Consider the following 12,486-nt stretch of genomic DNA (forward strand, 5'->3'; position numbering starts at 1 on the left):
TAAAAGGGGATGGCCTGAGAGTGAGCCCCGTTCTGTTGGTGCGCCTGCGCACTACCTGCGTGTCTGTGGCCGTGACGAGAGCCCGCCCCGCGCTCACCCGCTCGGCCCGGGGGCGTCTCGGCGGGGAATGCGTGAGATGGGGGCAGGCGGGGGCGCGGGCAGCGCCCGGCACTCTCTGCCGGCGGTCCGGGGACTTTCCCCTAGGCGGGCGTGGGGCCCATGAGAAACAAACGTTCTCCGTGCGTGGCCTAGCGAGCAGGTCTTCAGAGCATCCCGCCCCTGCAACTCCCTCGCCGCCGCCTTATATGAGTCGGCAGCAGGGAGCACCGGCGGCTTAGAGCGAGGCTTGCTCAGCGCCCCGCTCGTCTTTTCGCTGGCCTCCGAGAACGCTGCATAGCCGGAGAGGCCGCCCGGCAGCCCCGGAGGAGCGCCACGCTCTCGAGTGGCCGCGTTATCTCCCACGGAGGGGACGGCACCGCCCCGGGAATATGTTAAGCAAATTGAGCGCCGCGGCTCCGCCCCCGAGGCGGGCAGCCTGAGAGGCTGCTGGGCGCGGAGCCGCGCCCCCCGCACCGCCCCTGGGCGCGGAGCCGCGCCCCCCGCACCGCCTCCGGGCACGGAGCCGCGCCCCCCGCACCGCCTCCGGGCACAAACCCACGCCCCCCGCACCGCCGTCGGCAGCGCCTGCGTATGGCGGGAGGCGGGAGCTCCGCCGGCGGGACGCTCTAGCGCCGCCTTGGGGCCGGCGCCCTGCGCCACCGCGGAGACCCCCTCGCGTCACTTCCCTGCAAGCGGGGAGAGGCGGTTTCGCCGCTAGCCCCCTAAAGTGGTGCGTACCCTGTGACCTGCTAACGGCGAACCACTGGGGCAGCTGTCTGTGAGGAACCAACAGGACTGACGGACTTAAGCTGTTCTAGCAGCCCTCAGAGGAAACAGGAGTCATTCTTGATGACTGCAATTTCCTGTACTCCCGCAGAAAAAACAGGATCAGTTTTTCCCTCAGTTGGTTTCATTTGTCTCCCTAAGACAACTCTGCACACCTACGGTGTTAGTGATTTCTTCTGGCCAGTCCTCATCAGCAAGGTCTGGCAATTAAAAGACCAGTACCCCAACTGCTAGAGACCAGGACAGCACCTGGGAGACCCAGAGGTTTTAGAACTGACAGGGCTGCACAAACACTTCTTGCCACTGCCAGTTTTTTGAAATTCTTTCTTTTCTTCCTCTAGGGTTGATGAAATGTTAATAAATTTTCATTCAAACACTTAAATGCTTATTTATTTGTATGTTAGAGTCTCCTTGCTGAGCTGCTTTCCATGCAGAACATGAAATAAAAGTAACACACTTCGACTTTCAGTTTCTATTAAGAGTAGCTACAGACTCGTCCTTTAATGAATCACAACCAAACATCAAAGAGGAATAACATTCAAAAATTTTTAAAAAAGTAAGCTTAAATCAGGACTTTAAAAAAAGGCATCTAGCACCTCAGCCTTTTAACACAGTTACCCTAACACCCCCTTGAGGTCAGTAAATACTGTGAGCTTCTCTTTACAGACGGGAAACACGGGTTTTCACATTGCAACACATGCTGCAATTCTCAACCAGAGATTTGGAGGTGCCTGAACTAACAGCTAGAAAAACCAAACTTCAGAGGGCACAGGACACAATTCCTGCCCCGCAAAAACAGTCACTCTGTGTCTCCACCTGAACAGGGCAAGGATTTCAAAAACAGATCTCACGCTTCCTGGCATGAATACCACAACTCCTAAATACAGCACAAAACTCGCTCTGCGCTAGAAGCACGCACCAATTCTCATGCCATGTAAGATGCTATTTAATGCATCATGCCCCAAATGTCAGGTGGTCCTCCAGAAACACCACGGGGGAACTCCTGAGAACCCTAGCTAGAGCGAGGGGCGACCGAGGGCACAGCAGCACAGGGGTTGGCCAGATGGAGGAAGTTATCAACTGGCCCTCGGGAAGTGCGAGGGCCTTGCAGGCTTCAGGTGCTACGGACCAGACAGCCACTGCCGTTCAAAATCACGTCGGGTACAGTGTAACATTGCCATTGTGGTTCAGTCCCAAAAATCACTAAAGAACGTGGAAGTCTTTAAGTGGACGTACATACTACCGAGATCCCAGGGATTCCTATTCACTCCTGGAGGACTCAATCCATGGATCTGTCAGTCGAGTTTAAGGTCACCAGTACATGATGTTAGCTATCGTAGTCAGACAAGATTAAGTCAAAATAGCACTGAAGACATTATGTTTTTACAATTACATGTCATTATCCAATATATCAAAACATGCAGTTTGTGCAGGTATTTCAGTAACATTGAAAATAAAGGTAATCTCCCCCTTTCTTTGCTTCAAACCATTCTGTACATGGCGTAAAAATGTAGCAAAGGGCAGGCTTGATTAGTGTGAATGCTTTACAACACACTTGCTGTCTCTATCAGACAGCAGCATCTTCATTTTGCCTATCTTGGTGTTACAAAAGTAGAAATGGATATTCTATAGGTCCACTCTATCAGCTTAACAGTATTTCAGCTATGTATCCAAAGAAAATAACTCATCCTTGTGGGATTACACCTTGAAGCCACTCAAAGTAAAGCTTTTCTTAAGGTGTTGCAAAGTTATTGAAATGGCTGGAACATTTAATAGCCACAACCAAAGTGCTATAAAAGCATATCCCAGAGGTTTTATTGTTTTAGCAGCAGTCAAAATATGCTTAGTATAGAAATCTGTGTTTATTTGGAAAAAACTGTAAATGATATTTCACAATATAAATTAAATCTGCTTACAGACTTTTGGTGGCTGAAGTAGCTGTGACTTGACTGCTAAGTGATAATTTGCCAGTATAATGTTAAATGGGATCTAACCTGCTAGTATAATGTTAAATGGGATCAGGGTATCATTTATATTGCAAGTGCTATGAAAACATCCCATAAAAATAGTCAACCAACTATTTTCTCTCCTAGTATGAGCAACAGTGAACATTATGAGCAACAAGCCTTAAACAGGTGATTCAACTTTTTGATTGAAATTTTTAAACGACTTCCAATCATTCAAGTATTATGGTCCCTATATACATACTTCTATGTGGCTAAAAAAGACATGGTAGACAATTGAGCACACTGCCATCAAATTGTAGGAATTACAAAACTGTCAGGTTTTAAACAGCAAACTGTACCTTAATTGTTTAATTAAAAATAGAAGAATTAGGTAGACTATTTTGCAAATAAAACAGCACACTAGTGTGCTACATATTAAGGCATACCTTTAACTGCGCACTTGTCATCTCTAACAAGTTTTATACAATTGCTACCAAGTGAAAGGACTATCATTGTCTTGCAAAACTGAGAAAGAAATACAAAATATCTGGAAGCCTACATTTTTAAAGTACAAAATTAACCTTCAGTCCTTATGTTGAAATACTATACATGGTACAAACAGCGATTCTCCCCTACAAGATCTCACGAGGATTTCTTAAAGCTGGAGGTAAATTCGAAGGTTTTGATTCTTCATCCAGAAGTACCAAATCTTCAATTTCACTACCTTTGTATTTTCTTTTACATATCTTCACAATAACTTTCTTCTTCAGGAACAATTTCAAAGCTTCTCTTGAAGCAACCGCTTTGGCATTTTCCATACTTTTACCACAGCCAGTACCCAAGTAGACAGACTTGCACCTCAGTTCACAAACTATATTTTCTAGAGAGCTCTTATTTTGAGGCAAGTCTGCAAGTTCCTTCAGGGGAACAAAAGCAACATCTAATGTAGCTTTTACAGACTGAATAGATGAGTTTAGAAGTTCTGCGTGATTTACGTTAGGACTGAAGCCTCCAACAGCAACCAGTTTCCAGGCTACAGCTTTGTATAGTCTGTTGAAAAAAGGTTGTCTTTCCTTTGCATCTTCGCTTGTTAATGGTTTGCACAAAGCCTTAGCAGGGCTTTCACCCGCCTGCGAGCCACTCTTGGAGGCAAGCTGTGGTGAACCTGCCTGTGTGCCAACCTTGGAGGCCAGCAAGGAACCACCAGCCTGAGCTCCACCCCGGGATGCCAGTGACGAGGGACCTTGCTGGGCGCCACTCCGAGAGGCCAGCAGCGAAGCAGCCACCTGAGCGCTGCTCTTCGAAGTCAGCAGCGACGATCCCTGCTGAACGCCGCTCCGAGCGGCCAGCAACGAGGCAGCCACCTCAGCGCTGCTCTTGGAGGCCAGGAGCGAGGAGCCTGCCTTCGGAGTGCCCTTGGAGGCCAGCAGCAGCGAGGTGCCTGCCTGAGCGCCGCTCTTAGGGGCCAGAAGCAGCGAACTGCCCGCCTGAGCACTGCTCTTGGACACTGATGCTGGGGCACTCACTTGGTTTTTGGAAGACAGCAATGTAGCACTTGTTTGTGGAGTGCTCTTGGTGGTCGGTGGCACCGCCGCTGCTGCCTGCGGGGCGCTCTTGGTGGTCGGTGGCACCGCCGCTGCTGCCTGCGGGGCGCTCTTGGTGGTCGGTGGCACCGCCGCTGCTGCCTGCGGGGCGCTCTTGGTGGTCGGTGGCACCGCCGCTGCTGCCTGCGGGGCGCTCTTGGTGGTCGGTGGCACCGCCGCTGCTGCCTGCGGGGCGCTCTTGGTGGTCGGTGGCACCGCCGCTGCTGCCTGCGGGGTGCTCTTGGTGGTTGGTGGCACTGTTGCTGCTGCCTGCGGGGTGCTCTTGGTGGTCGGTGGCACTGTTGCTGCTGCCTGCGGGGTGCTCTTGGTGGTCGGTGGCACTGTCGCTGCTGCCTGCGGGGTGCTCTTGGTGGCTGGTGGCGCCGCTGCTGCCTGTGGGGTGCTCTTGGTGGTTGGTGGTGCCGCCGCCGCCACTGCTGCCTGCCGTGTGCTCTTGGCAGTCGCTGCCACCGCTGCTGCCTGCGGGGTGCTCTTGGCAGTCAGTGGCGCCATCGGTGGCACCGCCGCTGCCTGCAGGGTGCTCTTTGCTGCCGCCGGCACTGCACTTACTGTAGTTTTCTTTTCAGGTGACGGCACATTTTCACACTTGCTTTCCTTAGGTGGATTTGAGCAAGGCTTCTCTCCTGACTCTTTTTCAGATGAAGGTGGATTTTGCTCAGCAGTATTTTCAGCATCAGCAGGCTTTCCTTCTGTTTCTGTATCTGATGCTGCGACCATTTCTTGATTTGAACTGCAAGTTGACTGGGAGCTTTCTGGATCTTTGCTAGTACCTTTTTCCTGCTTTTTTGGCAATGTACTCTCTGTTTCCTTTGGGGCTTCTGCCTTGGTTGTTTTCACATCTTTTCCAGTATCTTTAGAGTCTTTGCTTTTCTCAACAGCTCGCTTCTTGGAGGGCTCCTCTATCCCTTCTATAAAACAAGTAAAGTATGTTATTGTATTTAATTTCTGCACTATGAAATATCCATCTAAAGACAATTTATCTATTTTCTAAAAACTTCTAGCAATAATCTCTGTGAATTTAAAAGGTATATATTAGAAATACACCTTGAACTGTAATTTCAAGTATTAACCTACTATTTCAGAATATTTTATTATTTTTTGACAAAAAACTAAAAATACTCAGATGCAAGATTTCAGGTTTTGGTTTAGGACCCATAGGCAAGTATGTATTTCTATTCTTGAAATCCAAACCAAAAATGACCAAAGTACATTAAACAGACTATCTGACCTAAAAAAAGTGTATTTTGTTTCCTAATATAATAAAAACATCTTTAAAATATCACTTTAAATATTTCTTTAAGAAACTAAGTTTCTCACAAACATCTTGACTAGTGCTAAATGCAAAGTAACAAGACTGCATTTAAGCTGGAGTACAACAGTCTCCATCGCATTACAAAAATAATCAGCTTAAAGTGCACCCGTTATAGAAATTCAAAACAAAAGATCTATATTACCAATGGAATATGTATGCATTACATCTATTACAGAGATAAGGAAAAAAATAGCACAGAGAGGGGAAACGATTAACAAGGAGTTTAAAAGTAAATGATTTCGACTGCTTTCTAAGCCCGAGGTAACCCGAGAACATTCAAAAACAAGCATTTTCTAGACTCCTATGTATTGTCACAGCTATGATCTGCTAACCATTGCTACTTGATATGCCTCTTTTCTTCACCTTGGCAACCAGTTCATCTCTCGTGGTGCGGACAGGCGCGCCGGTCACTTGGATGCCTTCCGCCATTTCCAGCGCCTTCTCCATGACCTGCGGCGGGTACCTGGAGGGGCGACAAGGGGAGGGGAGAGGAGAGGAGGGGAGGGGACGGTGGAGAGGGGAGGGACGCCGTTAGGCGGCCGCGCCGCTCCCCTCCCGGGCCCGCCGCCCCGGCCGGCACTCACCGGCAGCCCAGGAAGACGTGGTTGGCCCACACCATGGAGAGGGATACCAGGCGCTGGAGCTGGGCGCTGCCCGCCGCCGGTGGCTCCCCCACGTTGCGCAGCAGGAACTCCCGGCGGTGCCGCCAGTGGTGCTCGGGCTCGCAGGCCCCGCGCAGCGCCTCCGCCCAAACCACCTCTTCCGCCGTCCGCCCCAGGGGCTCGGCCGCCGCCTTCCCGGCCGCCGCCTTCCCCGCCGCCATGGCTGCCTCCGCCCCCGTTCCCCCCCGCCGCCGACCCCCCCCCCCCCCCGCCGCGCCCGCCCCGGCTCCGCGCGCGGGGCCCTCCTCCGCCCCCCACGACGGAAACAACCGCTCCGCTCCTTCCGGCCGCGCGGGATGACCTCACAACCGGCGCGCGCGGCAGCCCGCCGCCGCCCCAGGCTGCTTTGCGGCGCGCGAGGGAAGGAGGCAGGGGGCGATCGTGCCGTCAACGGCCTGAGGGGGAAGCGCGCGCGCCCCGCCCTAACGGGCGGCGGCGAGCCCGGGTCAGGGGGTCGGTGCCTCACGGAGTGGCGGGGCTGTGCCCGGGCGGCGGGAGGGGAGCCGGGACAGGGCTGCCAGCTGGCGGGGGGGTCGCGACGAGCACGTCGTCCCTCAGACACCGCTCTGCCCATTCCCGTTAGAGCGAACTCCGTTATAGGCATTTTAATACGGCCGACGGGTTGGGTTCGGTTTGGCGCTTTTTTTCCTTTACTTTTTTTTTTTTGGGGGGGGGGGGGGTTTGGTACTGTAGCTGAAGGCTGTGATTTTTCACAGTGTGCGTGTGGATACTGCGCACAAATTGTTGTATTCAGGCTCATAGAGGAGTGTAAGCTGGAGAGCTGCTCACCTGCCATCAGCCCTTGTTTCCCCATCCTTACCAGTATTTTTAGGCGCTAGGGGAAAAGAGGCACGTTTACCCACTTTGTATTCTGCCTGGTAAAAGTGTGGACAAAAGTTCTGCTTACAGGTTGATTCCACCTTGCCAAGTTCAGAATCCGTGTGATCAATTCATGTTTTTACCTCCTTTGCAGGTGATAGGAAGGTAGTGGCAAGGAAATTGGTTGTTGCAGCATTTTGGTGGAACCATTAAATGAGTGGTTCTAAGTATGAGGGCTGCTGGCTACACAGAATTCTGATAATTACTCATGCAACTGTAGGCTACAAAACTGCAAAAGTTTACCCCAGAATTTGATTGGAAACCACTTGGAGAAGTCTGTGTGAAAAAGTAATAAGCCTGCGGTGAAAATAGAAGCTTCAGTCTGCCAAGATGGTGCTTGCTGAATTAGTGCAACACAGGAGACAGTTTTGAATTCCAAAGGGCTGTCCCATGAGAGCTGTATTGATTTTTTCCCCCTGAATTAGAAGCCTGTTCGCTTAAGTTCTTAATTTTTAACACCTACATGTCATCATGAAGTGAACTACAAGATAGATTGCATTTAGGGAAGGAGTGTTTCTCCTTAAGTGACTTTAACATCTTATTTCATGGAGATTGTTATGTAGTGGTTTAACTTGTAGTACCTCTATGGTGCAAAACTAAGTGATTAAGGAAACTAAGCCAGAAAAAAATAGTCCAAGGCACTTCTGGTCTGTATCCATTGTTAGAGTGGAAGTGCTTTTCTTTCACTTTCTTGGTTAGCCTGCGCAATGTTGTACATTGACAAGAATAAGGCAGTGACAGAGTGTGAGAGAACAGTAATGAGTGGGATGGGACCTGACAAACTCACTATTGTTTTGCCTTTGCATGTGGAGGAAGAAAAGGGCAGAAAGTTTGTATATTCTTTGGTATGGGTGTCTTGGAGCAACAGGTTTGTTTAGAAACAATGTTGGAAGGTTTAGAAACGGCCCTGTGGTCACCACCAGTGCAGCATTACCCATCTGTTTCCAGGCATTAGTTTTATCAGTCCTGCATGTTGCTATCTGGTAATGTAGGCTCAAATATCTGTCACACTAGGGTTTCCACTTAGAAATGAGGGGGCCTGTATTCTAGACCTCTGAGTCTGTGATACCACGATTCTTGACTTCATGGTCAATACAGACCCTAGAAGGGAAAATCCCTGGCAAACAGGTTTGAGTTTGCACTTGAGCTGAGATTGGCCATGCTGCCAGCGTGTTTGTCACAATCTTCAAGGAGCCAGTTTGCTTTCTAACAAAGCCAGCTGGGACTTGGCCCAGGCTTGAGATCTGCCCTTCAGGGACAGCAGGAATTCAACCAGGCCTGAGTAGCTGTAGCAAGACTGCCTGTACTCTTGTAAATGCAGCAGAGCAAAGAGCACAGCCTTGAATGCCCTGTCCTCCTCCACAACCATTTGTCAAGTGAAGCAACTAAGGACTAGTCCATGTTAAACTGCTCATATATCAGTGAAGAGTAGAAGCTGGGGAGGGCTAGACTCCAGAAGGTGATAGGGGCATTGCATACACTTGGAGGAATCCCCAGAAGTCATATTCTGGTATTGCTGGGTGAATAACAGCTCCTGATGCCAAACATCAGACGTAGGCCTCCATACCTCAGAGTTTTCTGTCTGCTCTTGGTCACTCCATGTGCATAAGATTACATGGACTCACCTGTGAATCCCGGGCTCTTCCAAAAGCATCGTTCTAGATGGTGTTGGAGACTCGGCACAGCTACAGAGCCTGATACATTACGTGGTCCTAGAGTGGCTCAAGGACTGATTAGAACAACTTTTCTTGCCCAATTTTAGAGGACAAATGAACTGAGAGTCATTTCATGTCTGCCCACTGATCACGCAAGTGAACACAAACATAGGTAACAGCTGGAGAGAAGTCAGAGGACAGTCCTGCATGCTTCCGGAATGGCTCACAACAGGTTTTGGCTGTAGTGAGCAACTTCTATGGTCTGGTACCTTTCTGGCACCTTATGCTGTTAATTTTCTCTAATGCTCCTTCTGCATCAACATAGTCTTGTTGTTTATACAAAGATGACTTAAACCAAAATCAAGCCTTTTGTCTTCCCTACCTCCTTTTTCAAGACATATTCTTTCTACTTGATTATTGTGTGCTTGAATCATACTGGAAAGAAGCTAGATCCCAGCCCCAGAGCATGGGATGTCCTGCATGTGCACACAGGGACAAACATAGGTGTTCACCTGCAATGCTTCCTGAGCACTAGATACATACCGTGTTTTGGGTTGATTAAACAAGTGCGTGTAGTAGAAAAGAGGGAAAAACACTGCTGTTAATTTTAAAAAAAGGAAACAAGTAGCATTTTCATTCTCACCAGGAAAGGCAATTTTGAAGTTAAACACCTCATTGATGGTGCTAATACTGTGCATTTAATTTTCAACATTGGAAGAAAAGAGATACTTTTGTTCCCACTAGGGAAGGAACTTCTCAATACCACATTGATAGGAGTGTTGTTAGAGTCATTTGGGGCTTGATAATAGCTTCTTCTGGCAAGATATAACTAAAATCTCAAGGTGAATCATGCCAGAGTCTGTAATCACAGTATTGCACCTGCACTTCCTGTATAATAAAGAAAGTTTATTTCTGCCTTTGTAAACCAGTGAATTATTATTTCTTCAAAGTCAAGTCCCGCTGAAACACAGAGGGCAGTAGCCCCACTGAGTTCAATTATGTTCTGTGCAGTTAAGGTTAATATATAGTGACACTCTTTATTCAGCTTAATATGAGAAGTGTGCCCTTAACATTACAGCTATGCAAAGATAAAGCTCAGAGTTATTGCTGCAGAAAGGCAGTAACAGTGGGATCTTACTGGCCTGGCACAATAAATCCTCTGAGCACCATCTGTAGGTTGGTCCCTGCTATAAGTAAACACTTAAGAGCTCTGGCTTAAATTCATTAGAAATGCAGCTTGCAGAAGGATGGGGAAGAGACATTTTGCTCTTTCCTAAGATTCATACGTGTTCTGCTGGAGCAGATTGTTGAAGGTCTTGTAAGCCAGGCAAGGGAGAGCACTTCTAGGGAGACATGTTTGCATGTGCCAAGGTAGCCAGTTGTTACTGTTCAGTAAACTAATCCTTGGAATAAAAGAAAACACTTGCTAAAAGAGCATTAATGACTATGTAGGCTTGTCAGTGGAAGGAAAGTTAGAGTAAATCTGTGTTTCTGTTTCACCACAGTTACGCAACTGTTGTTATGCTACTGAAGCAGCTCTGGATTATGCAATCATCCACTCTTCTGAGATTTCTCAACTGAGGAAAATTGTGTAATTGCAGTGGATAAAACTAAAGGTAAAAATAAAGAGCTTAATTGATAATAATTTTTCTTTACACATATGTGCTCATTACTAGCTTAAATACTCTTCTGCATTTAGTAATATGTTATACTTGAAATATATAGCAATGCCTACAATAGGGTTGTCAGTTCACAGAATCATCTAGGTTGGAAAAGACCTTGAAGATCACCTTGAAGATATGACCATTCTCAACTACACCATATCCTTAAGCATTATGTCAATGCGACTCTTAAACACCTCCAGGGATGGGGACTCCACCACTGCCCTGGGCAGCGCATTCCAACGCCTAACAACCCGTTCTGTAAAGAAATGCTTCCTAATATCCAGTCTAAACCTTCCCTGGCGCAACTTGAGGCCATTCCCTCTTGTCCTATCACTTGTTCCTTGATTAAAGAGACTCATCCCCAGCTCTCTGCAACCTCCTTTCAGGTAGTTGTAGAGGGCGAAGAGGTCTCCCCTCAGCCTCCTCTTCTCCAGACTACACAACCCCAGTTCCCTCAGCCGCTCCTCGTACGACATGTGCTCCAGACCCTTCACCAGCTTCGTTGCCCTTCTTTGGACACGCTCGAGTAATTCAATGTCCTTTTTGTAGTGAGGGACCCAAAACTGAACACAGTAATCGAGGTGCGGCCTCACCTCTGCCGAGTACAGGGGCAGGATCACTTCCCTGTCCCTGCTGGCCATGCTATTTCTGATGCAAGACAGGATGCCATTGGCCTTCTTGGCCACCTGGGCACGCTGCTGGCTCATGTTCAGCCGGCTGTCAATCAACACCCCCAGGTCCCTCTCTGACTGGCAGCTCTCCAGCCACTCCTCCCCAAGCCTGTAGCGCTGCTGGGGGTTGTTGTGGCCGAATTGCAGCACCCGGCATTTGGCCTTATTGAAGCTCATACAGTTGGCCTTAGCCCATCGCTCCAGCCTGTCCAGATCTCTCTGCAGAGCCTCCCTACCCTCGAGCAGATCAACACTCCCACCCAACTTGGTGTCGTCTGCAAACTTACTGAGGGTGCACTCAATCCCCTCGTCTAGATCATCAATAAAGATGTTAAACAGGAGTGGCCCCAAAACCGAGCCCTGGGGGACACCACTCGTGACTGGCCACCAACTGCATTTAACTCCATTCACTACAACTCTCTGGGCCTGGCCGTCCAGGCAGTTTTTTATCCAGCGAAGCTTTCCTTTATCCAGTTACTTTCCTTTAAATGAGTTTGTTAAGCTTTAGCTATAGCTAAATGTAGCATACTACTTGCTAAATTTTGCTTGCTAAACTATGCTTTAGGTAGCATACCACTTGCTAAACATCCATGGCTTGACATGAAATTTTCCATGCTGAGGATGGAAGTTTAGGATGACTTTGCTGCTACCAAACATGATCTAAGAAGAAAGGCAGGAAAAAAAGGGCTTTGTCTAGGATAAAATGTTTGGAGATCTTGTCTTTGAAGTGCTTAAATGCCTTCATGCTCTAGAGCAGACTTGGAATTTGTCATGAAAAACCGAATTGGGAGGGGGTGTCTGATCTTCTGACTACACTTAGCATAATTTATAAGCCTTTGAAGAAATGAATTTTCCACATTCCTGACTTAGCATGTGTCTGAACCATCCTTGCTACTGCTGCAGGCAAGTCTACCCCAGCTGTGGACTGCAGGGCCCAAAAGAGACCTCTGTTTGCCACTATGGACTGGGGCAGCTCTTTGGACTGAGAGTGAGGCTATGGAGACCATCCCCTGTGCTCCCACTCGGCTGCTGTTTTCTCCTCTTCACAGGTGCTTGAGCGTGTCTGATAGGAATGGTAAGGGGACAAGGACCTGACTGAGGGGAAGGAAACAGTAAGTATGGAGGCAGGGGATATGGTGAGACTGAAACTACTCGGGGGTAGAAAAACTTGGCATGAGAGTAATAGGGATAAGATACTGGGATTAGGT

The 12,486-nt window shown here is 48.6% G+C and overlaps 1 protein-coding gene across 1 annotated transcript; it reads right to left on the minus strand.

Annotated features, from left to right (window-relative positions):
• Positions 1–1,354: 1,354 nt before the first annotated feature.
• On the minus strand, positions 1,355–6,618 carry CDKN2AIP (CDKN2A interacting protein). The gene is made up of 3 exons (XM_074822763.1): positions 6,332–6,618; positions 6,080–6,210; positions 1,355–5,343 (listed from the first exon to the last, which is right to left on the minus strand). The coding sequence occupies exons 1-3, from the start codon at positions 6,568–6,570 to the stop codon at positions 3,464–3,466; spliced, it is 2,250 nt and encodes a 749-aa protein (XP_074678864.1). The 5' UTR covers positions 6,571–6,618; the 3' UTR covers positions 1,355–3,463.
• Between the last annotated feature and the right edge of the window lie 5,868 nt (positions 6,619–12,486).

The sequence above is a fragment of the Strix aluco genome, chromosome 4 (genome assembly GCF_031877795.1).
Source record: "Strix aluco isolate bStrAlu1 chromosome 4, bStrAlu1.hap1, whole genome shotgun sequence".
NCBI lineage: Eukaryota > Metazoa > Chordata > Aves > Strigiformes > Strigidae > Strix > Strix aluco.

What these genes read in the sequence shown, in the direction of transcription:
- CDKN2AIP (XM_074822763.1), bottom strand. Translation starts at nt 6,570, where the DNA reads ATGGCGGCGGGGAAGGCGGCGGCCGGGAAGGCGGCGGCCGAGCCCCTG. An exon ending in CACGTCTTCCTGGGCTGCCG is followed by an intron (nt 6,211 to 6,331) that starts GTGAGTGCCGGC and finishes TCGCCCCTCCAG; the next exon opens with GTACCCGCCGCAGGTCATGG. An exon ending in AGGCATATCAAGTAGCAATG is followed by an intron (nt 5,344 to 6,079) that starts GTTAGCAGATCA and finishes CTTGTTTTATAG; the next exon opens with AAGGGATAGAGGAGCCCTCC.